At 38.9% G+C, this 26,605-nt stretch overlaps 1 protein-coding gene across 1 annotated transcript in view; it reads right to left on the bottom strand.

Annotated features, from left to right (window-relative positions):
• Positions 1 to 1,167: 1,167 nt before the first annotated feature.
• Positions 1,168 to 26,605, bottom strand: part of LOC134679406 (zinc finger protein SNAI2-like) — a 58,598-nt gene continuing 33,160 nt past the window's right edge. The window contains exon 3 of the mRNA XM_063538301.1: positions 1,168 to 13,341. Coding sequence (XP_063394371.1) covers positions 12,473 to 13,341 — 869 coding nt within the window. The 3' untranslated portion in view covers positions 1,168 to 12,472. The remainder of the gene's footprint in view (positions 13,342 to 26,605) is intronic.

Below are 26,605 nucleotides of genomic sequence, written 5' to 3'. Positions count from 1 at the left end.
ATTGTCAGCTGTATGTAGTTCTGATGACAATACAAAAATATGGTACTGTCGAACTGATCTGATGATGGAGCCAGAAGATATGGGAACTTCATGATGGAAAATCGTATCATATGTGTTTGGATTTTTTGGAAAAGTCTTGTAATGAACTTTGACCACGATTAGGTTTCAAGATCTGATGATGAAGCCGGAAGATAGGCACTGGCATTCCATGATGGAATATAGTATCATTAGTATCATAGTCGTGTTTGCACTTGTGAGAAAGGTCACGTGATATATTTTGAACACGATCAGGCATCAAGCGTGTTTTCTAGTGTTTTTTAAACTATTAATTTTTATATATGTACATATCTAGATACAAATTCAGAGATCATAATGTTATCAAAGTGATAATACGCCTAATGCAGGCCTCATTGATATACTGTTTTCGTAGCGCGTGACTACGTGGCGTAGCGAATGCTACGACTTGTTATACATACAAAAGTTACGAGAGGCTTAAGAATGACTCACGTTAGACCGCGCCGTGTCCGGGCCGGAGCTTCCGGCGCTTACTTTTCTATGACATGACAGGCGATCACGTGATGCTTTCCATAGAAAACAATGCGCCGGAAGCTCCGGCCCGGACACGGCCCGGTCTAACGTGAGTCATCCTTAAAGGATTCGCATTTATTTTACATCACTTACCCGTCTTCAATTAAAAATATTAAAATACATACAAAGCGCTGGTGGCCTAGCGGTAAGAGCGTGCGATTTGCAATCTGGAGGTCGCGGGTTCAAACCGGCTCGTACCAATGAGTTTTTCGGAACCTATGTACGAAATATCATTTGATATTTACCAGTCGCTTTTCGTTGAAGAAAAACATCGTGAGGAAACCGGACTAATTCTAATATTTAAGGCCTAGTTTACCCTCAGGGTTAGAAGGTCAGATGGCAGTCGTTTTTGTAAAAACTAGTGGCTACGTCAAATCATGGGATTAGTTGTCATGCGGACCCCAGGCTCCCATGAGCCGTGGCAAAATGCCGGGATAACGCAAGGAAGAAGAAGACATACATACAAAAAGACGGGTAGTGTATCTCGCCGCGAGATATTGGCAAAACCATATAATAAAATTAATGAATCCAAGATTTTTAAAGGTCAAATACCGGCAAATCTAATAAAATAAAACAGCATTGTAAGTGTACTACAACTTTATTATAGAATTACATAAGTATATCTAATGTACATTAGTCATTACAATTAAGCAGTTCATTAATTATTGCTGTTGTACTCCTGTGTACGATGATGCATACACAGTGAATTCTTAATTATATGTGTGGCAATCCAAATATTCCATGCACATGGAAAAAAAAGGAGTAAAGAAATATGACAGAGCGACAGTTTTATACTCATATAAATTACCTGAGCTACTAGGTGAAGCTTTTTAAAGTAACTGTCAACGCTTATGTTGGAGGTACAAAAACCTTGGGGCCAAATTCGACGTACAACTGTCAGATTTCGCATCCACGTCAAATCAACAGTTAATTTTATCGCATACTGAGTGTTGATTCCATCAACGGTGGATAGTATCATTGGGTACAACCAAAACTCCACTCTAAACTAAGGGTGGTTCGGTTTGGTTTGCTTGTCACCCTAACTGTGGATTGTTTATGTCAAATTTTGACATTGTACGTATTCGAGGACTTATGATTTTTCCCACATCAACGGGAGATCAACACGATACGTCAAACGTCGCTTGTCGAATAGGGGTCCTGGTATCTCGTAATGTCATCTTATGTTAGGCCTCGAAATGTTTGCAGTACATTGCAGTTCGGTAAATTTTCAATAAATAATTAAGGTGATAATTAAGTGTAACTTCAAAAACCTTCTTAATATCTATAATTTATTGCCCGTATTGGATTTACACATTGTGTAAATAAAGAACATTCAGTGTGCCGGAAACGAATTTGACTAGCCAACTTTGTTGGCCCGCGCATACATTGTTTAAACGTCCATTCACTCACACAAGCTACAAAAGTTCTCAAACGGTTCGGTTTTGTACAAAATTTCCCCGAAAATCAAAGCTGTTGCAGAAAATTGCTACAGAGTTCGTGAACGCTGCTCAACTATTTCAAACAGCTAACAATATTTTCCATCGTTTGTTTTTGGATTTTATTGGGCGCTCGTTAAAATTAGTTTATTAACAACGAGCCTAAGGTGGTTGCGCTCTTATCGTTGGACATCTGAGTAATCTCCGTCGTTCGGTCAATTAATATAATTATTTATACACATATACCACATTTTTAACTTTAAATATGGTCAGTTCCATAATCACAAAGCAGACTTTCTATCTCCATTAAATACCTACTTATTTGCAACAATTGAATATTAAATTAATGGTATTTCCTATATATGCTGTACTTTTTAATTTGGATTGCCACGAAGCACCCCGAAATGCATAATTTTAAACTATTCGTCCCTCTCATTCTTAAGCTCAGAAAGCGCCAATAAGAGAGAAAACATGATAGTTTAGAATTTCAATTTCGGAATCATTCCAGTGATAGACCGGCAAACTTCTAAAGTTACAACTATATTAAAAAAAGAGGTTGTACCTGAGCTTTGCCAGGTAAATGCCAGGTTTACACTCAAGTACTGTATTTTTTTTGTGAAAAAGGACATTTCTGCAAATATTTAAAACCATAATGTATTATCGTGACTTATTTAAATAAGTGATTGCAGTGTAAGTATTTTGCCAAAAGTACACAGTTAATGTTTGGTTTGAGTTTTTCGAGGAATGCAGTATCTATGATTTGGCGTCGATCATGATTTACCGACCTTTTGCTTTTTCTACCCATTATCAACGAATTATTAAATACCTCAATAAGACTAGCTAATAAGACTAGGTAAAACAAATAAGCATACTAACTAAGTGTTATACAATTAAAACTTAGGCTCATAAATTCTTAAAAATACTGACTAGATTGTTATAAACGAAACGCTTAACGCCAAAAGCAGCTCTGAGTTAAAACACCAGTTCCGAAGTCCTACCCAAGACCCCCATAAAAGTCAATTAAATAATAGAAATAAACGCTTAAAAAAGTTGTTCTCTTATAGAATGAGTATCAATTGCCTATTACTGAGGCCCGTTTCTCAAAAGCTTGTAACTGGTAAAAGAAGTGGAAGTCCCTTTATAATAAAGGCCTGTGCTCACCGGCTGCGTGTGCGTGACGTGCACGTGCGCGTGAGGAGTTGTAGTATACAGATCCTTATGAGAGATGGCACACCGCTTGCGTGACGTGTGCGTGTGCGGCTCCAACAATTTTAGCGCACGCACACGCGCACGTCACGCACACGCAAGCCGGCGTGGCTCGCCCTTAAAAGCTGTCAAAAAGTGACATCCGCTTCTTCTACAAGTTACAAGCTTTTAAGAAACGGGCCCCTGTATGTAGTGATAGTTACTATACTCAAAAGTTGCTTCTGTTGTTGGTTTACACTTACAGCACGTACTCGGCGTGCAGTGTGCACCAAAGGGCGCGACTCATAACTCCTGAAAGAGTCATAATAAAAAAAATTGTAAAAAGAAACTAGTTGGTAAACATTAACTTATAAAACACTTAAAGTAACATTTTTGGTAAAGTACAGATGAGGCTTAAGTATTCATCACGTATGTATACCCTAACTGATAGGATTTAATAATTAGATGAACATAACAGACCCTACTCAAGGAACACTATTAATTCTAATGAGACTTTAGATAAATTACATATTTATTACATGTTAGAGTTAATTCGTAAATTAATGATTTAACCTTTTAACTACCTTTTGTCATAATTTGAACTGGCATTTAAAGTCTGTTAAACTCATAATATAAAGATGATTTATTGCAAAATACTTATGGTTATGGCGGTTATAAAGCTAAATATTCCACAAGGTAATTAATCATTTAACCATAATATGCATGGATTCAAACTATATCTTACAATGTTTAAAATTCCTTGTTTTAATTAGACAAAACTGTTCGTTTTCGGTTAATAAAAATAAATCATTTGAAGTAAATAGTTAACATTCACAGGTTAATGTTTATATTTGTTGCGCGACCAGTAATTTCTTTATAATTTCATGTCATTATATATTTATGTAATAAATACTATTTTCAAGACCGTTCTTAAGCCTTATTAATTATTAAATATAATAAAGAATGTCATATATCTCATCCCAGTACAGAGTCGTTGTAATTTTCGAAAAGCCGAATTAATATATGTGTATCTTATTTATATATATAAAAATAACTACAATTTTATTCTTGAATTTTCGTTGTTACAAGTCGAATGCATTAACGAAGTTTTGTAGGTAAGCCAAACCAAAATAAACTTATCAAATATGTGACCTATAAAATGTTGATCAAAGCATTTGGTATCGTGAACATCCTCAGCATTAGCAAGTAAACATGAAAATTAATAAATAACCCTAATAAGTACATCTGTTTATGTAACACTCACATAAAACACTAAACACGTAAAAAATGCTATAGTCTTAAAGATACGTTCAGCGGTATTTTTTTAGGGAATCCATCATGTCACAAGGGTAGAGTTGATACCTCACGTTCTCTGATGTTACAATGGACCTTTAGGAATTAAAAGTATCTTTACACTTTACTCCATTTGCTCGCACAAACCAGCTCTGCGGTATTTACAGACAATAAGGAACCTCAACGTAACCCCGTAAGGCTATAACCAAGGGAATCTAAAAGTTGTCGGAGCTGGTAATTTTCCCGTTAAGGACAATAAAAGCAGACGGCCTGAAGTTATGTCCGCGTTTAGTTCTAACCCTTTTTCTCGTTTTTAGCTAACGACCGCCATTTTAAACTGCTCACGAAATCTTTTAAACAGAATTTAACCTCAATTTAAAGGGTCGGCGCGTAGGTACTTGTTTATGTTTGCAAAAACTAGAATGGCTGCCTTTATATCGTTCGTTATGCTTGTACCTTGCTATGCTTTAACTTTACAATTATGTTAAAGATTAAAACTAGCTCACCATGTTTGTATAATTATATGTTCAAGTTACTTAAAACCAAATGCGTAGGATGTACACGCGTACACGAAAAATATTTGAAGTCGACAGCTTTTCCAACTAAATTACTAATCTAATTTCTTAGAAGCCCTCAGATTTCTTGCCCTTAAATGATAACATATTTAAGATAATTAATTAAATTATAAATTCGATATGGTTTAAATTAGATAAGAAATTATTTTTCGCTTCCAATTTTACAAATAAGAAAATTGTAATCCTCTCATTTCTGATCACTGGTAAATGGTGGCACAACTTAATATTTACACTACATCCACGCTTGATGTTTGAGTGAAAGCGTCATAGTTTTATGTGGCCAACGAAAATCGCGACAGCTAAAGTTCTCACTATATTACTATTGAAACGTAGACCTAAGGGCCTAACGCGAACCACGTTCGACGTGTTGCCTCCCTGTCACACTTACGTACGAATTTACTAGTGCGACAGGGAGGCAACACATCGAACGTGGTTCGCGGTAGGCCCTCTTGTACTACTGGATCCGAAAACGTTGAATGAACTATTATTTTGTTTGTTTTGTTAATTGAGTTCACCGTGGGCACTGGGCATACTTACCCCCTTATTCCTAAAATTTTACGGCCCTGATTTAGTTACATTATGTTTTATCCCTTTCTTACAAATACACAAGTCAAAATGACAGGTAAACAAAAAGGATTACTAGCTAATTGAGGTTTGTAGCGCGTTAATGAATAAGGGGGTTAGTCTAACGACTGCGTAACTCAAGCGCGCTATTGAAAACTCGAATTAACCCCGTATTATGTAGCTATTTATTATCTGTCTCCGAACTTGCCTATACACTTTGCTGTATGTTTTTTTTTTTGTTTTGTATAATTTTCTTTTTGGCAAAGGACTATTTTGTGGTTTAAGTAGACTTTGTTTTAGGGATAGTAATATTGAGTATCATAACTAAACATTCCGTAAGAAATATGGAACAAGTAACAGACTTTAATAGTGAAATATACTCATAAAGAATTTATGGTTCCGTAAATATTCTTAATATTTTTCAGAGGTAAATATAATTTTGAACCAGAATTATAATAATTGTTTTCGCTTACATATTTTTATTTCTAAAATTGTACGTTGCATATTGCTTTTGACATAATAGTAAGTAGGAATTTTTCTTTACCCAGACTATATACCTAAAATTGTTATTAAATTAAATAAAGACAGCCGTTTTCACTACTCGATATCTTTGGCTCTACGGAACATCTAAACTACTATTAAATCGAATATTAAAAAATCTTAAGCGCACACGATAGTGGCAATTAAATGGCAGATTTTATGTTAGGAGCTACACCGAGAGGCACCCACTTTGTGAAGTGGTACCCATGTATTGTTCTATTTATATTGCCATCAACTACAATGATATAACATTATCAATATCTTATGATATCCAACCTGGCTCCTCATATATGACACAATCGCAGTCTTTCACAAATATTTTCTAACATTCTCACTTACCTTTTCATAAAAAATACTTAAAAGGGGAAAATGGTAACGGTTTGATTTTCAAAGTCTCAGTGATATTTTCTTTAAGCCCAAGTGATATGATATATATCATCTGTTCTTGTGTATTTCTACCGAATATTGGACATAACGTCTTTGGAATTTCGGTAACTATTGACTTAGGTATGTATCACATTCACAGTTCAACAACTTAAAGAATAGTCATTTATAATGACTTGCTACTAACATTAATGAAGTAAAAAATCAATAAAAAATGTTATGTGTAACGTACCTTATTTTATGTTCTAAAAGTACCAACTTAGTATTAAATACCTGTATATACTAAATGCCGCTACTCGGCACTAATACACGAAACTTTATTTACCTATTATAAACAGTAAAAACTAGTGCTTACATCCCAACTTATTCTAAGTGTGATGTATTATTTGACACACAGTGATGTTAATGTATAAGTGAGTATACTTATGTTAAGTGATTTTGGTTTAAATAATAGTTTAATGGTTAAGCTTTGTCTCGGACTGGGAAAGGTCTGATAATTTATTTGGTACCAAAAGTCAGGTGCGGTTGAATGGTATATTGTGGTAGTTTTACTTTTGAAGTAAATATGTACTTAAAAATAAGCAAAGTGAGGTCCAGTTGGTAAGGATCCGGGAATCAAGGAAATTTTCTCATTGTTTATACTGCTCAAAGATCTATGCTTTTCTAATATCCACAGCAGATACCCACATATCTTGTAAATATGTTTTACTAACTTTCAACGTAAAGTGATGATTCACATTTATATTTTGTGGGACCATGAAAATAAAGGGTGTGCCAAATCCGTCTGAGAGTTTCGTACATGAGCACTTTTTTTAAATAATAATACACGATTGTTATCTTCATCGCCCAAGCAGCGCTTCCTTTTAGTTTTAGCAGTCAATAGAAGGTATGCTCTATTGCCTACGTCGATAAAATAAGAAAACACGCTCTTTATTTAAAAGACACAAGCTATTTTGTAATGTTAACATCACTTTATATTTTTTTAATTCAAAATTAAGCACAGTTGCAAACAAAGTTAATAACCATAATTTACCATTACAACCACCAAGGTTTAGTTGTGGAAAAATTTGTACAGCTATACATTTTATTGAAAAAGATTTTTCCACATATGTACAGTTTGACATTGATTTGATATTTGTATGTCAAACTAAAATAATGAAATAAAAAACAAATATTATCAGGCAACTAATGGCCCATAGATAAACACATAACAAATGCATAATAAATGTGACTTGTTAAACTTGAGTAACTATAATAAATAACACGTCATTTATGAATCAATTTGGACTTTAACAACAGATTTTCATTACCCACTAATCATTAAAATATGTTTACGAAACTTTAGTTAGACCAAAGTACTTGATTAATTGAACTGATTACAATTTAAATTAGTTGTAACTACGCCAACCAAGCAGATATCTTTAAAAACTTACTCATAAAGGATGACTCACGCTAGACCGGGTCGGGGCCGGGCCGGAGCTTCCGGCGCTTTGTTTTATATGGAAACACCACGTGATCACCGATCAGCCGTCATAGAAAAAGACATGTTGGACGCCTCGGCCCGGTCTAGCGTGACTCATCCTTTAGTATTATAACACTGGTTCAAGAGTTGGTGTGTACTACCTCTGGCTTGGATTCCGAATCGTACGACACTTCGCCACTGGTGTCAGTGCATATCATTTTTGTTTTATTTTAACCATTTATAAATACTTATAGAAATCCAATATATTAAAATGCACACACTACGCTCTAAGGGATATTCGACATTCGATTATAGCTTTAATTAGTGTTATAGTTAACATCTTTTACTAGACTAACGCACAATCGTTCAATGACACCTGCGGTCAAACTTATGTTACCTAGCGCAGACTTCTGCATCGGGCTGGCGTAGCCACATACATGAAGGTGACAGTCCATTTCCAACGACAGCAGCACTACCATTCATTTTACTATGGAAATTGACAATAACCCCGACGCGTTTCGTACTAGTAGTGCAGCTGCGGTCAGAAATGGAATGTTACCCTTAAGTTATTTACGCAATTGAGACCGTTACGATGATTGGAAGACTTCCTCGATATACCGAGTCTACTCGGCGCCCGATCGCTACCGCACTCTTCTATCAGTCTTATTCTGAAGTTTCTCAAGAAACCGTTTAAAACGCAAAAGTAACGCTTAACATAACTACAAGTACACGGGAAACTTTTGGAAAAAACTTGCGTAAGTGTTTGAAATTCTATGGTCATATTTTTTTACAAACGAGTTCCCGTCAAAGATTTCTGATAGAGTCTGTTCGGAAAGAGAAGAGTCCCATACATTTCACGACTCTTTTTTTTCTGCACAGACTCCATCAGATATATCAAAGATCATCTCAAATATCTGAACACGACTCTGTTGTCAAAACACATTTCTCGCTCGTATCCTTTTTATGGTAACTGATATATTATTGCTACTGATTTATTGAAAAAATTCCTTTATGGAATTTATAATTTTTTTTATTGCCAATTCAATGATTTGATTTGAATTGTTTGTGTTTATAAACTTTATAAGCACTTAACATTGAGTCAAGTCACAGTGGGCAGTTGATAATGTTACTGATGTGATACATGCAGCAAAAACGAATTAGTTCAGATTATCACTGAAAGAATGAGTGTAGCAATACAAAGACATTGACACGATACCTTATCCGTTTAGTAGTTACACGCCTACAACTTCTCGTTTACACATTACCTACATGATATGACTGTAGGTATACAGGGTGGCTAAAAAATAACTGCATTCCCGTTGCCAGTTACCAAACTTGCATTATAATCCCAAAACCTCCCTGGCCACGGGAATGCAGTTATTTTTAGCCACCGTGTATAATATACCTGTCCTCCTAAACATTGTTTAAATATTCCGACCGTCATAGTCAGTCGAATGCTCTTACACGGTTGAATATAGTACATACATACATCTAATCACACCTATTTCCCGGAGGGGTAGGCAGAGACCACGGATTTCCACTTGCTACGATCCTGATATACCTCTTTCGCTTCCTTCACTTTCATAACATTCCTCATACACGCTTGAATATAGTAAATTGACAAAATTATCAAATTGACTAGACGTATAACCTAAGTTGGGTAGTGCTTAAATGCTACATTTTACAAATGATTTTCTCTACTTCTACATATTTTTTAGGATAATTAGTGATATGAAGAAAATAATAACGAGAATTTAAGCCATCAATGAAGATGGTTTATAACGCTAGTTAATGTAGGAATTGAGATTCATAATCTTACGACAGGAAAATTACATGCTTCTAATACATAGATCAGTTTCTTTCAATTTGATGTAATAAACAAAGTAAGCGACATAAACCAATTTTTTTATGTATAAGTAAAGTAGATGAAATACCATAATATAATAAGATTAGACTAAGTCAGATCTTTACTACCCTAAACTCAAGAGTAAAACTTCTGACCAAACCTTAACGATATTGAGCAAAAACTATTTTCTAATTTAATATTAATTATTCCAAATATGTACTTTAGATGAAATAAATAATTCAGTAAGAGCTATCATTGTTTTCGTTGCTATATCGTACTATTGTGTTATTTTATTGTATTTTCTTTGTTATCGTTATATTTTTCGTTATACTTTAATTGAACAGTTGATTTTACTGTTCCTTGTTGGATTTTTTATATAATTTACCTACGTACTTTCAACGTGGACCTCGTTGTTAATTGGCTACGTATTTTGGTATAGGTTATCGATTTATCACCGCAATAAAATATGTTTATGTAAGTATGTAAAATTAAATAAGAACAGTTAAATGTGAAACGTGAAAAGCATTATACATGGTCCTGTTTATTAAGTTTGGGTTGTAGTTATATTTTCTAAGCATATTTACAAAAGATAATTCCTTAATTCTACCTTAAATTAGGTTCACGTGCAGTCAGCAGGGTTACTCGTATGTTAAACTTACCTAATACTAATGCAACCGTTTTGATGATGTTAATCTGTTACATCATACGTACTTTGGAGATGTCCCCTCCAGTAGGTAGGTACATATAAAAGAGTCTTGAACATCAGTTAAGTCAGAAATAGCACTCCAAGAAAAATAAGACTACCGAAGTATATACAAAGTAACCCGTTTTTATTGCTCGTACGTATTTTGTGTTTCTGCATCTTCTCCTCAAATGGATAATATATCGTTATTCGTACTGTTTGACAAAACGAAAATGAGGATTTTAAAATCTAGTAATAGTGACGATGCTGTCACAATAATCGTCTCTGCTGACTGTGGGTGCTTACAACACTCGAGTACCTGCAAATGTGACGATTAATATATTTTATACTTAAGCCTAGCAAATGCCAAAGGAATGACTACGTATGTGAAATATTCAATATTCACGTAAAATTTCAATTTTCTATAAAAATACTTTTCTTTCAAAACCCGCATTTCAAAACTCGTCTTACTTTACATACTTCGATCCGCAATTTGGAAAAACGCATGCATTACTCACCAACAGCATGCACTTGTCTCCTTACACAATCACCAGAATGCATAAAAGTATTTTAAAACTTAAATGGTACAAAGAGTATTTATATCCAGTCATATGCGAGTTCCACATGGGGGAACAATAGACGTTGTGAGAATGGTCTCGCACCCTACGACTGCATCGCACCCGATCATCATAAACATTAGACTTCATAACAGCAAAGTCGTCTTATTTTCCTTGCGGTTCTCACGGCATTTTAGACACGACCCGAATCCCTGACGGACCGCTCGCTTTTACCACGCAAAAATATTGGCGACATTTTCCAACACATTTAATAATTTAAGCTGCTTTTATGTCCAATATTTACATTCCGGAATTCACAAAGAGGTAATATTGTGGTGTACAAAACAGCAACACTCTTAACTGTCCATCGGTGGACCTAATGCCTTTTGTAATAAGGTTTTCCGATGGACCTTATATGATAGTGTGGGCGATGGTACATTTTTATTACTCATATTGGTTACTTTTAAAGGAGAAATCAATATGTATAGTATAATAGTGAGCGCTTTTCATTATATTGATTATTTGAAAATAGTTGCAACTGGTGGTTGGAGCGAGCGATGGCCGCGCGCCGACTGCTAAACGCTGGACTTACAGGTACGTGTAAAACCTTTAAAATTGGTCGTGTTTATCCCTATATACTCCTAACCTTGCAAAGTTTATTAAGACTGAGTGAGCAGTGTAAGAGCAAGTTGCAAAACAAAGTGTTTTAAGTGTGACGTCCACGGTGAAGTCAAAGCGGCGTTCGCTCGCAGCGGCCGCGTCCGCGCTCTCGAACACGCCACCAGCCTTGCCCAGTACAACTCCGCTCCGGCGGGGTGGTGACGGGCGCGGGCGGGGCGGGGGCAGACGCGGACGCGGGCGCGGTTGGCGGCAGCGCCCGAGCAACAGTTTGGTCCTCTCGGGCCGCTACTCGCTAAGCTACTCGCTACGCCTCGCACGCTACTCGTGCGTCGCCTATCGCCTATCACTGGCACTCTACGCTCTTTACTTTATTGCTCTCTTAGTACCACAGCTCGACGGTTTCATTAAGTCTCTACGTATCACCGTAACTACTATCTAAGTGTCACACCGCCCATGCGACGCTAACTTAACTATACATTAACGTGTAAATATTACACTACTGTAACATACAGGCTCTTGCCATAAATTGACACGATTCCAACTCGGGACTAATAATTGAAAAATATATATACTTTTTAAATTTAGAATTATGGAAAGAGCCCTATCGTTATTAGGTACGTTATTATTGCTTATTTTTCCTTCGACGCCGTCGAAACTACGAGCCGCTACTTTAATTTTGAATATAAAGGTGTAAAGAAGTTCATAGAGAAACTTTCGTTGCATAAATCGCGACGCTCGCTCAGGGACCTTCCCCGCGAGGCAGGCAGGACGTCTCCAGGTGTTTGTTGAGATAGCTCTTGAGCGCGAAATAGCGCCTGCAGCGGCAGCACTGATACTGCTTGTCGGAGGAGTGCGTCTGCAGGTGCGCCCGCAGGTTGGAGCGGTCCGCGAACGCCTTGCCGCAAGACGCGCAGCGGTACGGCTTCTCGCCCGTGTGAGAACGTAAGTGCCCGCGGAGCAGCCACGGTCGCGAGAACTGTTTGCCACACACGCTGCACTCGTGTCCCATTCGGTGTGTCAGCACATGCATAGCTAGGGCGGGCATCGACACGTAGGCCTTCCCGCACTCGTTGCATCGCTTCGCCAACATCGAGTCGAGGCTACGGTGCGTCTGCTTATGTCGCGACAGGTTAGAAGAAGTCGCATACCGCTTGCCGCACTCGTCGCAGTCGTATTTCGCTCGCCCCTTCGGCGGAGGGGTCGGCGGAGAATCTTCTTCTGGCTCCGGCGGTGGCGGCGGCGGAGGAGGAGGCGGAGGTGGCGGTTCGCAAGGTGGCGGCTGGTAAGTTATGTAGTTGAGTTGCGGTTCGATGCCGGTGAACTCAAAGGGCGCTACGGCTTGAACAGTAGTATAGACGGGGAGCGGTGGTTCTTCGGCGATGATGTATATGTTAGTGGGTTGTATGGTGTACGTATATAGGGGGAGGAGCGGCGCGGGGGTGGGCTCGATGACGGTGACCACGGCGGGAGGCAGAGGCGGCGGGAGCGGCGGGAGCGGCGGCACGCTCTGCGCGAGGGAGAGCAGCTCGTGCGCGGCCTCGGTGTCGGCCGCCGTGCGCTCCTGCACCGGCCCGCTGCCCAGCTCCGCATACTCGGCGGTGCGGGGCTCTGCCGACAAACACCTATGGTTAGACCCAGAATCATGTATCACTCTACAATCACTGTTACATCCAGCCACGATAGCAACTGTTAATTATATACCAAAAAATGTCACCAATATGTAGGAGTTCTTATTAGCGGTAAAGATTTATAGCATTTGTATACTACTCAGAATAACTAGTACTAGTCATGCACAGTCATAAGTCATAATTCTCAAGTGATGGAACGATATTATGATTTAACAGCCTTTTAAAGATATGATAAGAATCCTATCCTTGCAGTTACGATGTTTTGTTTTTATAAATGTATTGTATTAGATCTTCGACAAGATGACATACTCCTATTTGCCCAAAAAAAAAATCAAAATCCAAGTTAAGTACAGAAGTAAAGTAGCATTTAGTAAAGTCCGAATCCTTAAAATGAAACTGAAAGGCGAAAATGCATAGTTTGCATCTGTTAAGTGAGTTAACTCGTTTTAGAGATAGATAAATGTAAGGCCAATTCTGTTATGACTATTTCATATTTCATCTCATTTCGATACCTACGACCCCGGGCCAACGTGCAGCGGCACCAATCAGCGTAATCCGCTAATGGTAACATTCCATTTCTGACCGCAGCTGCACGACTGGTACTGAACGCGTCGCTGTTATTGTCAATTCCCATACTAAAATGAACAGTATTGCAGCTGTCGGAATCTGGAACTGGCCTGTCCTCGTGAAACGCAATCCGCAGTCATCTCATATTGCATATCGCTTGCATACATATGTAGTCATGATGACAAAATGTCAAAACAATAACACTTTAGTGAGACAATAATTATTCTTATGGTTGTCTGTAAAGTCGGTTTTGGACGATATTTTTGCGTGATAATGTCATAAGAAAACATTAAAAAATTGCATACCGTAAAATGGGATGAGTAGAAACAAAACTGACTTTCAAACCTCGAGAACAATTTATTTTTACATTAAATGCAAAGTTAATTTTATTAATAAATGTTCCGGCCATTTGTATTTTAGTTTTTTTATGATTTAAGATAGTTCCATTTCATGACTTTAACCATAAACACAAAATACCTACCTCCTCACCCCGTAGTCCCTCGTACTCGTAGTTGGGGTGAGATAAGATTTCATACAAAAGGTGATTTTGAAACGTTGTTATATAAATCGATTTTTTTATTATGAATATTACTATAGCTCCATTTGTAATAGGAATTCATTATTTATGTAGCAGTAGCCTTTAAAAAGCATCTCACCCCCCTGTCATCCCTTCTCTCCCCATTCATAACCCGACTCTCCTCGCAATCTCTACTCACCCCATTTTACGGCACTTTGGCCGTAACGTTACCATGGAGATCTGCCCCCAACGTGACACTTTCTCATGCATGCTACCGATGTTCATCGATTTATAAGAAGACGTCACGTCAAAAACTTAAGTGAGACACTGACACATCATATACATAAGTATAACCGGGTCACACACGTTTATAAGGCGAATAACGAGTGCGCTCTGTGGCTTTGCTCCGCATTATGGAGCAGAGCGATGTCGAGCAATCATCGACTTTCTAAACTTTATTAAATTGTTACAATAGAATTGGCCTGTTCCGAGTACAAAGTCCGTCGGAAATTTTGAATTTCTCGTCTAACGTTGCTGCCTATCACACTTGACAGGAGTAAGCGAACCTCCAGGCAAGACAAATCCTATTCGAGACCTGTCAATCCACACTTCACATTCACCTTGTATATATCCGTGGCTTAGAAAGCTTTCCAAAATAACTTCTATTTTTCGCCGTGCAAGCCCTTCTTTTTTACTCACTACAAGATGGGTTATGATTTTAGCAGTCTATGTATGAAGGTATGAATGTTTGCGTGATATGGCCACCCTTATAAACAAACGCTAAGCGTTCCCCTCTGTCGAAAATAGGCGGCCAATGGTCAAACACATTGTATGGACTGGCGTTCATCTGACATGGCTATTTTTAGGTTACGTCATATACTCGTATTTCCCGATCCCGCAAAAATCGGCAGACTCTTTTGTACAGAAAATCACAGGCCAGTCGTCTCCGTTTGGTTATATCCTCCAAAGTTCCACGGTAGCGTTAAAACTATAAAGCCAATTTTGAAAAGAGTTGTTTAACGATTTGTAATATACATGTAAACAAGTATCAACACAATTTGAATGGCGTAGTGCAGCGGCTTTTAGCAGCCAAGGGCCACATAGCAGTCAACGAAGTGGTCGCGGGCCGCACTTTGTTAATATTTATGACTTTATCAGACATTGTCATTTGTAAATATTACATACAAAATAGCCAGGGAGGCTCGCGGGCCGTAAGTGAGAGGTTCGCGGGCCGCTGGTTGCCGTCCGCTGTCGTAGTGGAGCACAGAGTATAATGCTCTAGACCATAAAATAAAGCAAATGTATACAAATAAATATACTATGTAGTGGTGGCTCCCTATAGTCCCTATTAGTGATGCGCTGTTGGATTCCCGTTCTCAGAAATATATGTAACAAGTGAACTACCGGCAGGATTATTATATTCCCAGGAACGTTCGCCAAGGAGGAACGTAGAATTTCATAGGGCTTACATTTTCCGAGAAAACACTGCGCTAAACCGGATAACAATGGATTTTACAATAAAGACCTTTGAGATGTGAAGTATGTTCTGCTAGAAACAGCTAATGTTCGGGGTAATATTAACAACACATCTCTATAGTCTGTTTCTTTAGGTATTTTTAAAAAGAGTAAACAGAATTACAGAATCTACCCTCAAATGGTTTCTTAAGTCAGTCGAGGGTAGATGAAAATATTACATGATAAAATAATGTAAGTTAAAGTCAGGTCGTTCAGTGACAGATCCAGGTGGTTTTGTATTTGGTAGGTTAATCAATAAATGTTATAACTACCCGAAAATGTACCATAAATTATAAAATGTGCAAAATTGAAATAAGAAACACTGCCGTATTCGAACTTCAAGATATTCACACGAGAGGACACGTACTAGATCCATTCTAGATACGTTATAGTTTAGATATCAACTAGTCCTCTTTTGCAGCGCAATTCGGGCAACTAATGTCACTTTTACGTTAGATAGCGTAAGATATCTATTAGATGTGAAATGGATCTCTAAGTCATATCCTGAGGAAATCGTTCAAGAGTATCTCCAGAATCGCGCATAATGTCAAAACAAGTTAGCTCAAACATATCGTTATTGTATCTTGGTGATATCTAAAAGATATCTAATAGATGTCTATTTTAAAATCCGAATCGGGCCCACAGTCACGGTCATAATCGTACTCGTTTATTATTATTTTGAAACATTTTAAACATTCCACTCACTTGCACGCGCACTCATTTCGTACCTACCTACATAGAAATGAGTCCGCGCGAACGTTCACTACGAAACAGGTCAAAACCTGCACAATTCTTACCTGAAAACCCGAAATGTAGGTATAGTTCCGGCCGATAGTCAGACCGAATACATATCCGTTGCATCCATTGACGTATAATATCTAAGGACGGGCTAATGGGGCACTAAAATGGTACTGGTTCAGCGGTGTTACTTACGAATTCCAGCCAATCGTGCAGTCTAACGCAACTAGTTGCGACCAATAGCTCACGTAATGCGAACTCGTCAACAAATCGCGCGCGTGATGCGCACTCATCAACCAATCGCGTTGTAGCGGTGTCACACCGCTGTACTGGCCCGTCATGCCTCATTATTATTGCCCGTAAAGCCAGTCCCAAGATATCTATGTCAATGGTTGCATCTCTAATTTTTAATCGACTACTTGGTTGATCTGTTTGCGGCTCTGATGGTGGCCCATGACAATGAATGACTATAACTTACTTTTAGATATGATTTAGGTAGCTACTCATTCTTACTCTATTATACAGTGTATAAATAAACTGCTATTACCTATATTGCACACTACTGTATACATCTTAATTTTGTGCAACAGAATTTTAGAATATATATTTGAATCAGAACAATAGCGGCGTATTTCAGGTAGGTAACTGCATCCGTTCATTAGCGTTATCATCAAAAACGATAACAAAAGACTTTTGTTCTTGTTAACAAGATACGACGCTAGCTGTTCCTGAGGCTTTTAATTTTAAACGCTGATTCTATGTTTTCATTTAAAAGTCTGGGGTGTGCACGTGCTGATTATCCTTTGAGCAAAACACGAGAACATCTGGAAATATATGAACGGAAATGCACCTAACGTTCTTGATCATATTTGGTTGATTAATAATAAAATTGTTTTAAGGTTAGATTTTAAAATTATATTTGAATGTTAACAGGCTTTCCGGGTGAACATCAAAATGGGTAAGTCGTCAAAAAAAACTGTTTTTTGTTGCTCAATGCTCAATAATGTTGTTTAAAGTGTAATATTGAAAATTTATCACGTGAACGTGATCGTAATAGACGCGTTTTGTTATGGTAACATTCCATTTCTGACCGCAGCTGCACTACTGGTACTGAACGCGTTGGTGTTATTGCCAATTTGCATAGTAAAATTAACAGTAATGCTGTCGTTGGAAATGGACTGTCACCTTTAGAGAGTGAGTCTTCTGTACCTAGTACTGTTATTTATTCTGTGCTATATATGACAGGAAAACCTATTAGAAATGTGCAGTCAAACGTGGGTTGAACATAATTACTTAGTTTTTGATCTGACCCCTACGGGCTATTTAAGACATTTGATTCACGTTCCACATAAAAAAATATATTGCTAAAAATTGGGTAATTGTAAGGAACCCTTGGAGCGCGAGTCAGACTCGCACTTTGCCGATTTTTTAAAGAAGAATGTAATGACAAGCTAAACTACCTAATTAAGTGTGTAAAGAGTAGCTATATAGATAGCCTAGTACCGCAACCTAGCATTTTCATGTAATTTTCTCGATTTCGTATCAGCCGGCCTAGCCAAGGTTACAATCGCTATCGCTTCGAGAACAAAAAACATTATGTATTTCTATCACTCTTCCATATTAGTGTGAGAGTGACAAAAAAATTCTGCAGCGATTTTACAAACGTCAAACTTAATACGCTGTACAGTCGCCATCAGATATATCAGAGCGGCTAAGACGCTCACAAATATCTGAACACGCCTCTATTGTCAGGGCGTTAGAGTGCGTGTTCAGATATTCTGAACACCTTGGCCGCTCCGATATATCTGATGGCGACTGTACCTACCCGTTTCCACGCTCTTGACAATTCATATATTAATTTAAAAAAGCCGAAAACCCTAGTATAACTTAGTACAATGATTGTTACAAAATATTAGGTCGTTAATTTTTTTAAATAGCTCACGCAACAAACGGGATATTATTATGGCTCCTCTACACGATGGGCCAACGCCGGCCACTCCAAGGGACGCAGCCATGCGGTAGAATGAGATAGCAATATCACTTGCTCCTATGCGTCCCTTGGAGTGGCCGGCGTTGGCCCATCGTGTAGAGGAGTCATTATACCTCGACCTTGCCTAAAATCCGCTTTTGCAATTCACAATAACAATACAAATCCGGGTCCCGGGAAACAATACGTCGCTCTTTGTGCTCCTTCCGACCGTATTTACAATATTAACACCTATTTAATAAAGTTTTTACAACTTCTGCCAGAGCCGCTTCGCACAGAGCCTGTTATGGTCGCGCTATACAGAAACACCTTTTAAACGAAACACAATTTATTTACAGGAGAAAATTACACGAAATAGGGTCTTGTTAAGACGAGGCTGTTTGTTAGACTGCTATGGTAACGTAAAATTCCAATTCTTGTAAAGCGACAGGGTTCTAAATCCAAATATAAAATTATGAATATAAAACACAGTATAAAACCTCTTTACAAGAGCAGGATACGTCACACTCCCGAGCGGGAAGAACCGGAAGGTTAAGCTACTCTTATTAGTCCAAGATATAATCAAACAGGTGTTGTGGCAACCTTCTGGCTCGTGTTGATCGTACCTCATTGGTCACATTACGCTCATTGCTCTCATTTGTCTCAGTTTGTATTTGTTCAGTAGAGTCAGTATCAACTAGCCTAAAAGACGAGTCAAGTCTGTCATCCGAGTTTAACTCCAGTGGAAAAATGCGTTGAACAGGTCTTACCTTTGTTCCGGCTGCAGTTCTAACACGAACCACTCTACTAACGCCATCGGCACCAGGGTAAACCTCTTCAATTATGGCCAGTGGCCATGACACACGCTTGTCTTCAGTCTCCACCAAGACGACGTCTCCAGGCTGAAGTTGTACAGGTCCATTCCGCTCACACTTTTGTATGAGTGAACTTATGTACTCGTCCCTCGTAACGGCCTTCTTCGTTGATCTTGATGTTCTCTTCGAAGGATCTGAGGACTTCTTCATCGCTACCTTGGTTGCTTGTACCGCGGGATCGTTGATACCTATCGCCTCCAAAGACCATAAATCTGAAAGATCAACCTTTGTTAAGCAATGGAAGGTCGTCGTCGAGTTTGTCATGGAACTGTAAACCACTGTTATTGGACCTTGAATGGTCCACCCAAATTTCGTCTTTATAGCAGTCAAGTTATTTTCTAACTGTATTATGTCGCCTGTAAGTAATAAACCGGAATAGTCAGCACCAATCAGTAAACCTACCTCGTCAGGAGAATCGGTCATTGAGCCGTTCAAATTTATATTTTGTTGACGTAGTTGCTCTAATAATACAGAAGATCTTATTTTAGGTAAAAGATTACAAATATTTGATTGTTGTACAACAGATAAATTCATAGAAAAGTTGTTTTCGACATTTTTGACGCATATGTCAAACACGTCGTAGACTTCTTTTTTCGTTACGAACCCGCCGAACAAACAGTTTGTAATTGCCTCTTTTCTGGTAGATTTTAATCCGAGCTTCTGTACTAGGTCTTTCCTTATGTGAGACCTTTGTGAACCATTGTCAATAAATGCTCTTACACAGACCTCCTTCTTGTCGTGCACAAGTTTCACCATCACGGTTTGCAGTATAGTTGTACTTGCCGATTCTTGTAAACACGCCATGTTGTTGGATGTCTCCGACTGGTTATTGTTGCTGCTTTGCTCCGCTGGAATGTCTGCGCACATAATTGTAAAATGACGCTTTTTGCAGAAAAGACATTTTGGGAAAGACTTGCATTTCTTTGTAATATGATTGCTTTTCAAGCAAATTAAACAGGCTTTCTTATCTTTGATGAATTCAATACGATCACTCACTGTCATTTTGGCCGCTTTGTAGCACTCGACGGCAAAGTGGTTGTCCTTGCTACACCATATGCACGACGTAGATGTCTCGCCTTGTCTCCCTGAAGCTTCTTTCTTACGCTTATTGGCTTCTGTCAACTGCACAAAACAAGCGGTGGGTGGCTTTGGCTCTGCCAGGGTAGTCTCTTCTATTTTAGTTCTGGCTAGCTTGATCCTTTCCTCTGATTCCACCTCTTGTCTCAGGAACTGCATCAAGTTGGCTAGGTCCCTGGAGTCAGATCGACTGCGGTGCCACGCACGAAGTACACTTTCAGGTAGTGCCGACTCTATCATAGGGAATAGCATTGAGGCGAATTTGTCTTTTGTTACGCCTAATGTCTCCAATGCTTGCAGGTGTGTTTGCAAGTTATCGTATAAATTCGATAATTGTTTCTGTTCTCCTCTTTGTTGCATCATAGTAAGTAGTCCTCTTACGTACGTTTCTATCAGAATGTCGTCTCTGGCGAATCTAGCCTTCAATGCCTCTATTGCCTTGCTGTAGTTTTCCGCGCAAGGCGGATAGCTTTCTACAAGCTGGCGTGCACTGCTGTTAGGAGTCATTGATTGTAGAAGATATTGGTACTTATCTGTATTATCCATAAGTGTATCTTCGTGTATTTTCTTGAATTGGCCCCAAAATGACAGCCATGACTTGACGTTCCCGTCGAACTTGACTAGCTCTAGCTTAGGCAGTTTGAGTCTTCGCTGCTTGTCTAGCTCCAGGACTGTAGATTGCGCTGAATGTAGCGACGACGCACTGCTGACGCGAGGAAGAGTTTTTGGAAAGAGGGCTTTTATTTGATGCCAACGTATCTTGTATTGCATCGCCTTTTCCTGGTCTGCTTGATACAGATCCTCATCAAATTCTTTTTCCTCAACCCATATGTGAAGTTCTCAAATTTATGAGAAATACTCACGTTTAGAACGATAAGAAAGCTGAAGCATTTTTAATTAATTATATTTAATACGTCTTAGTACAATGCATATGTTGTTTGAAGTATATTCAAATCTTTTGACACGAATGTTATTTTTCATGAGGATGTTGCTACCATGGCAACGAGGTTAGTCTTCTGAAAGAAGGTATGTTTGCATAGAGCATACTTCACACCCTCGGAAGCTTTAAGAATTTTAGGTTAAATTCTTAAGTCCCATTCTGGAACTCAAATCCTGTAGTCTGGGCCCGAATAGTGGCTTGGTAAATATGTCAGCGAGTTGGACTTCCCCAGGAACTTGTTGGACATTGAACTCTTCATTGCTTACACATTCTCTAACAAAGAAGTGTTTTAGTTTGATATGTTTGGTGCGCTTGTGATATTCGTATTTGGGGTTGTGCGCTAAGTAGACTGCTGACTTGTTGTCTAAGTTTAAGACTGGCTTTTCCGTTTTTGTTAGATCATTAAACAATCTATTCAGCCATAGTATTTCTTGAGCCGCTTCGCTCGCCGCTATGACTTCAGCCTCCGTTGAAGAAATAGAAACTGTGGTTTGCTTTTGGCTTCTCCAGCTTATAGCGGCGCCGGAGAATAGGCATACCATACCGGAAGTCGATCGTCCAGTAGACTGGTCTCCTCCATGATCTGCGTCGCTGTAGCAGACCAAGTGCGGCGTTGACTTTTTCGTAAATATTAGGCCTTTTTCTTGGGTCCCTTTCAGATATCTGAAAATGCGCTTAACTAGCATCACATCTTCCTTTTTAGGTGCTTCTAGATGTCTTGAGGCGACTCCAACAGCGTAGGAGATATCAGGCCTTGTACCTACGGACAAATATGCCAAGGCGCCTACGGCTTGCCTATAAGGGAAGTTCGACTTCATGTTTTCATCCGCTCCCGCATCATTATCTTTGATCAAGGGTGACGGTGCTGACTTGCAATGTGACATTCCATATTTTTCTAGGATTTTCTTGATATATGACTTTTGGCATAGAGATATGGAGTCTTTTTGCACGTTTATTTCCATTCCGAGGAAGTAAGACGCAGGTTTTGTCGTGATTTTGAATCTAGCTTTTAGTTCCTTCAAAAACTCGTCACCTGCTGTCGTTGAGTTGTGCGCTACAAGTCCGTCGTCCACGTAAAGAGCTATAGCGACTTTGGATTGGCCTTTGGTTCGCGTGAATAGGCATGGATCCGCTTCACTCTGCTTGAATCCAGTTTTCAGTAAAAACTCTGCTATGCAGGTATTCCAGCAGCGTGGCGCTTGCTTCAATCCGTAAAGGCTGCGTTTTAATTTACAGACTCTTTTAGTTCCATCACGATAACCTTCGGGCTGTTTCATATATAGTTCTTCCTTGACTTCGCCGTTTAGGAAGGCGGTCGTCACGTCGAACTGTGTCAGTTTCAGGTTTTCACGAGTAGCGACAGCAAGCAGTGAACGCACAGTGCTCAGACGAACCACTGGGCTGAACGTTCTGTCGTAGTCCACTCCAGGTATCTGGGAATAGCCTTTGATGACCATTCTGGCCTTGTACCTCTCGACGGAACCATCGGGGTTCATTTTTAACTTAAATACCCATTTGCATGGCAGGGCTTTTCGTCCTTTGCGTAACTCGACCAGATCCCAAGTTTGGTTTTCTTTCAATGAGAGAATTTCACTCTTCATTGCTTCTTGCCATTTTTCGCTGTCTGGCGATTCCATAGCCTCTTTGAAAGTTTCAGGTTCCTTCGGTTTATGAAGATTTTCAACTTCTTCAGCTGCAGCCAAAATAAAATCGTCGTACCTTTTTGGAGCTGCGATGGTAGACCTGTCTCTCAAAGTTCGAGGTGGAGTTGAAGTTGAAGCATGTGGATCAATTGTTTCATTTAGATCTTCTACATCCTCAATATCAGAAGGTTCGTCATCATCGATGAAGTTGTGAGAACCGGAAAGAGATTCGTACTCGCTTTCATAGTTTTGTGGTTCCAATTGTTGAACTTCTTCAGTGCTGTTGACCGAGTTTGGTTGCAACGTATCATCGAGATCTTCGTCTTCCGAGTCGTTTACAGGTGTGACGTCTCCATCTTCATTGTCGTCAAGCTGTATTGTTACTTGCTTACGTGGTAATCTTGACGGTTTTGAAGGTTCTGGAGATTCGAAGGAACAATCATTGTTGAAGATATTGGTGATGTCGTTTTTGTTTGTGTCGTCGTAAAACATGGATTTCATCACACGGATGTCCTTCGATATTACCACTTTGTTTTTGGATGGTAGAAGAATCTTGAATGCTTTTGATGTTTCAGAGTAGCCAACGAACATGCCAGGAATTGCTTTTGGTGCAAATTTGTGACCATTGGTGCCTTTAATGAGAACAAAAGTTTTAGAGCCAAATATATACAGGTGGTGAATAATTGGTTTTCTACCAACCCATAGTTCAAATGGTGTTTTGTTTTCTATAGCACTGTTTAAGTTCCTGTTAGACAAATAGTTCGCTGTCATGATTGCTTCACCCCAGCATTTTAGTGGCGCGTTTGCGTCGATCATTAAGGCTCTAGCTTTTTCAATCAGGGTACGGTTTTTTCTTTCTGCTAATCCATTTTGGTGCGGTGTGTGCGGGGCACTAAGTCTTCTCTGTATCCCGCAGCGTTTCAGATAAGCGTCGAAGTCCCTGTTGATATATTCGGTGCCATTATCGGATTGTAATACCTTGAGTTTGTTCCCCGTGTGCGTTTCAGTTAACTCTTTGAACTCTTTAAATTTTTCTAAGACTTCGCTCTTGCATTTCAGCAGGTAGACTCGACTGTAGCGGGAGTAATCGTCGATGAATGTGACGAAGTACTTGTTACCGCTTATTGTGGGAGTTCGTATAGGTCCACAAACGTCAGAGTGAACAATTTGTAAGCGTTCAGTCGTTCTTTGAGTTGTTTTCTCGCGAGGAGCCGGTACTCGATGCATTTTTGCTTGAATGCACGCTTCACATTCCGGTAATGTCTCTTTAGGATTAAATTGCAAGCCAATTATGTTTTGATTTTGAAGTGCTAATTTCATGTCTTTGGTGTTCATGTGTCCCAATTTCTTATGCCAATCTTCGATGCTAGATGATTCAATTTTTGTGGTAGTTGCAGGTGTTTCATCATCATCAGTGGCCAGGTTGTAGCACTCATGCTTGCTTGGTTTAATATAATAGAGACCGTTTTCTTTGTAGGCAGTGAGAATAATCTTATCTTTTGGATTGTTTACTATTGCCTTGTTTTTTGTGAATAGAACTGTACATCCAGCGTCCGTTATCTTGCTGACAGACATTAGGTTGGTGCATAGGCTAGGTACGTATAGTGTGTCTTTCAGGTGTGTGAGTGCGTCACCGCTGCCATTTTTTGTAATAAAAGACACTGTACCTTTCCCTTCAATTTCTGCAGTAAAGTCTTCAGTTGCGAAGTTTAGTTGACTGGATGTTTTTTCAATTTTCTTAAACAGGTCTCTTTGAAACGTCATGTGAGAGGTACAGCCGCTGTCCACAATCCATTTGCTGTCTTCGAGCTTCTTATTTTTTGTTAGAAGACATTGCTGCGAAGCGATGTGGTTTCGATGAGATGTAGATTTTTGTTTTTGAGGTTTCTCATTATTTTTATTCCAGCAGCTTGTACAAATTTTGTGCGTTCTGCGTTTAAAAATGTTGCCTTTTCTTTTGCAAATTTTACAGGACGCGTATAATGCTTCTTCTTCATATGAGGATCCAGGTACGTCATCATTGGTCACGCTATTGTTATGCCGGGCTTCAAACTCTTCCAGAATTTTAGTTTTAAGCTCATCAGGCTTAGGTAGAGTGTCCCGCGTTTCAATTGCAACCCTGAAATTCTCATATTCGGGAGAGAGACTGTATAACATCATGATGGTTAACAAGTCTTCGTTTATAGTAACATCCATATCAGCCAGCTTGTCAACTGTGTCCATAAATTTGTTCAAGTGTGCTCGTACATCTTGATTGTCCAATTTAGTTAGGATCAGCTGTTTAAGTAGGGTCGCTTTACGCGCAGGTCCCTTACTGGCATATGTGTTCTTTAATTTGTCCCATACTTCTTTCGCAGTGCCGCAGTTTTTAATTTGTTTAAGCTCAGACGGAGCAATAATCAGGACGAGTTCACATTTCGCTAATCTATCCTTTTCTTTTGTGTCGGCAGTTGCATCAGCAGCTAAGGCTGTCTCAACATATTTAAATAATTTATGTCGTACTAGGACGGCTTCGGCTTGAATTACCCAAGTGTCGTAATTATCCTTTGTGAGTGGATCGATTTTTATGTTCGACATTTCGACTTGGTACTCGTACTTACAGTTTCACCTCTGCTACCATGTGAAGTTCTCAAATTTATGAGAAATACTCACGTTTAGAACGATAAGAAAGCTGAAGCATTTTTAATTAATTATATTTAATACGTCTTAGTACAATGCATATGTTGTTTGAAGTATATTCAAATCTTTTGACACGAATGTTATTTTTCATGAGGATGTTGCTACCATGGCAACGAGGTTAGTCTTCTGAAAGAAGGTATGTTTGCATAGAGCATACTTCACACCATAAATCCCTCAATGCGGCTTCAGCTTCGAACAATGTCGATGCCGCATCGGACAAGAGGTCGAAAATCTGCGGTGAGGCAGGGTCCTTGCTCTCTACCGCCTTCGCCGCCTTGTCTGCGAGTATTGTGAATTCCCGTCTGTATTGGGTCCGTTTTCGTTTCCACGCTTCCATATTAATTATTATGCACGGTCGCCAGATGTTATGGTCGCGCTATACAGAAACACCTTTTAAACGAAACACAATTTATTTACAGGAGAAAATTACACGAAATAGGGTCTTGTTAAGACGAGGCTGTTTGTTAGACTGCTATGGTAACGTAAAATTCCAATTCTTGTAAAGCGACAGGGTTCTAAATCCAAATATAAAATTATGAATATAAAACACAGTATAAAACCTCTTTACAAGAGCAGGATACGTCACAGAGCCACTACTATTCGGATTTAACCACTTGTTACGGGGTTGATCTTGTTTTGATACGACCTTGCATATCGCTCACGCTCATTGGTGCATGCTAAATATCACGATTCATTCGTGATAGAAAAATATCACGAATGATCACGA

The sequence above is a fragment of the Cydia fagiglandana genome, chromosome Z (genome assembly GCF_963556715.1).
Source record: "Cydia fagiglandana chromosome Z, ilCydFagi1.1, whole genome shotgun sequence".
NCBI classification, from domain to species: Eukaryota; Metazoa; Arthropoda; class Insecta; order Lepidoptera; family Tortricidae; genus Cydia; species Cydia fagiglandana.
The sequence above is the reverse complement of the archived record's forward strand: the minus strand, read 5'-3'. Positions and strand labels throughout refer to the sequence as shown.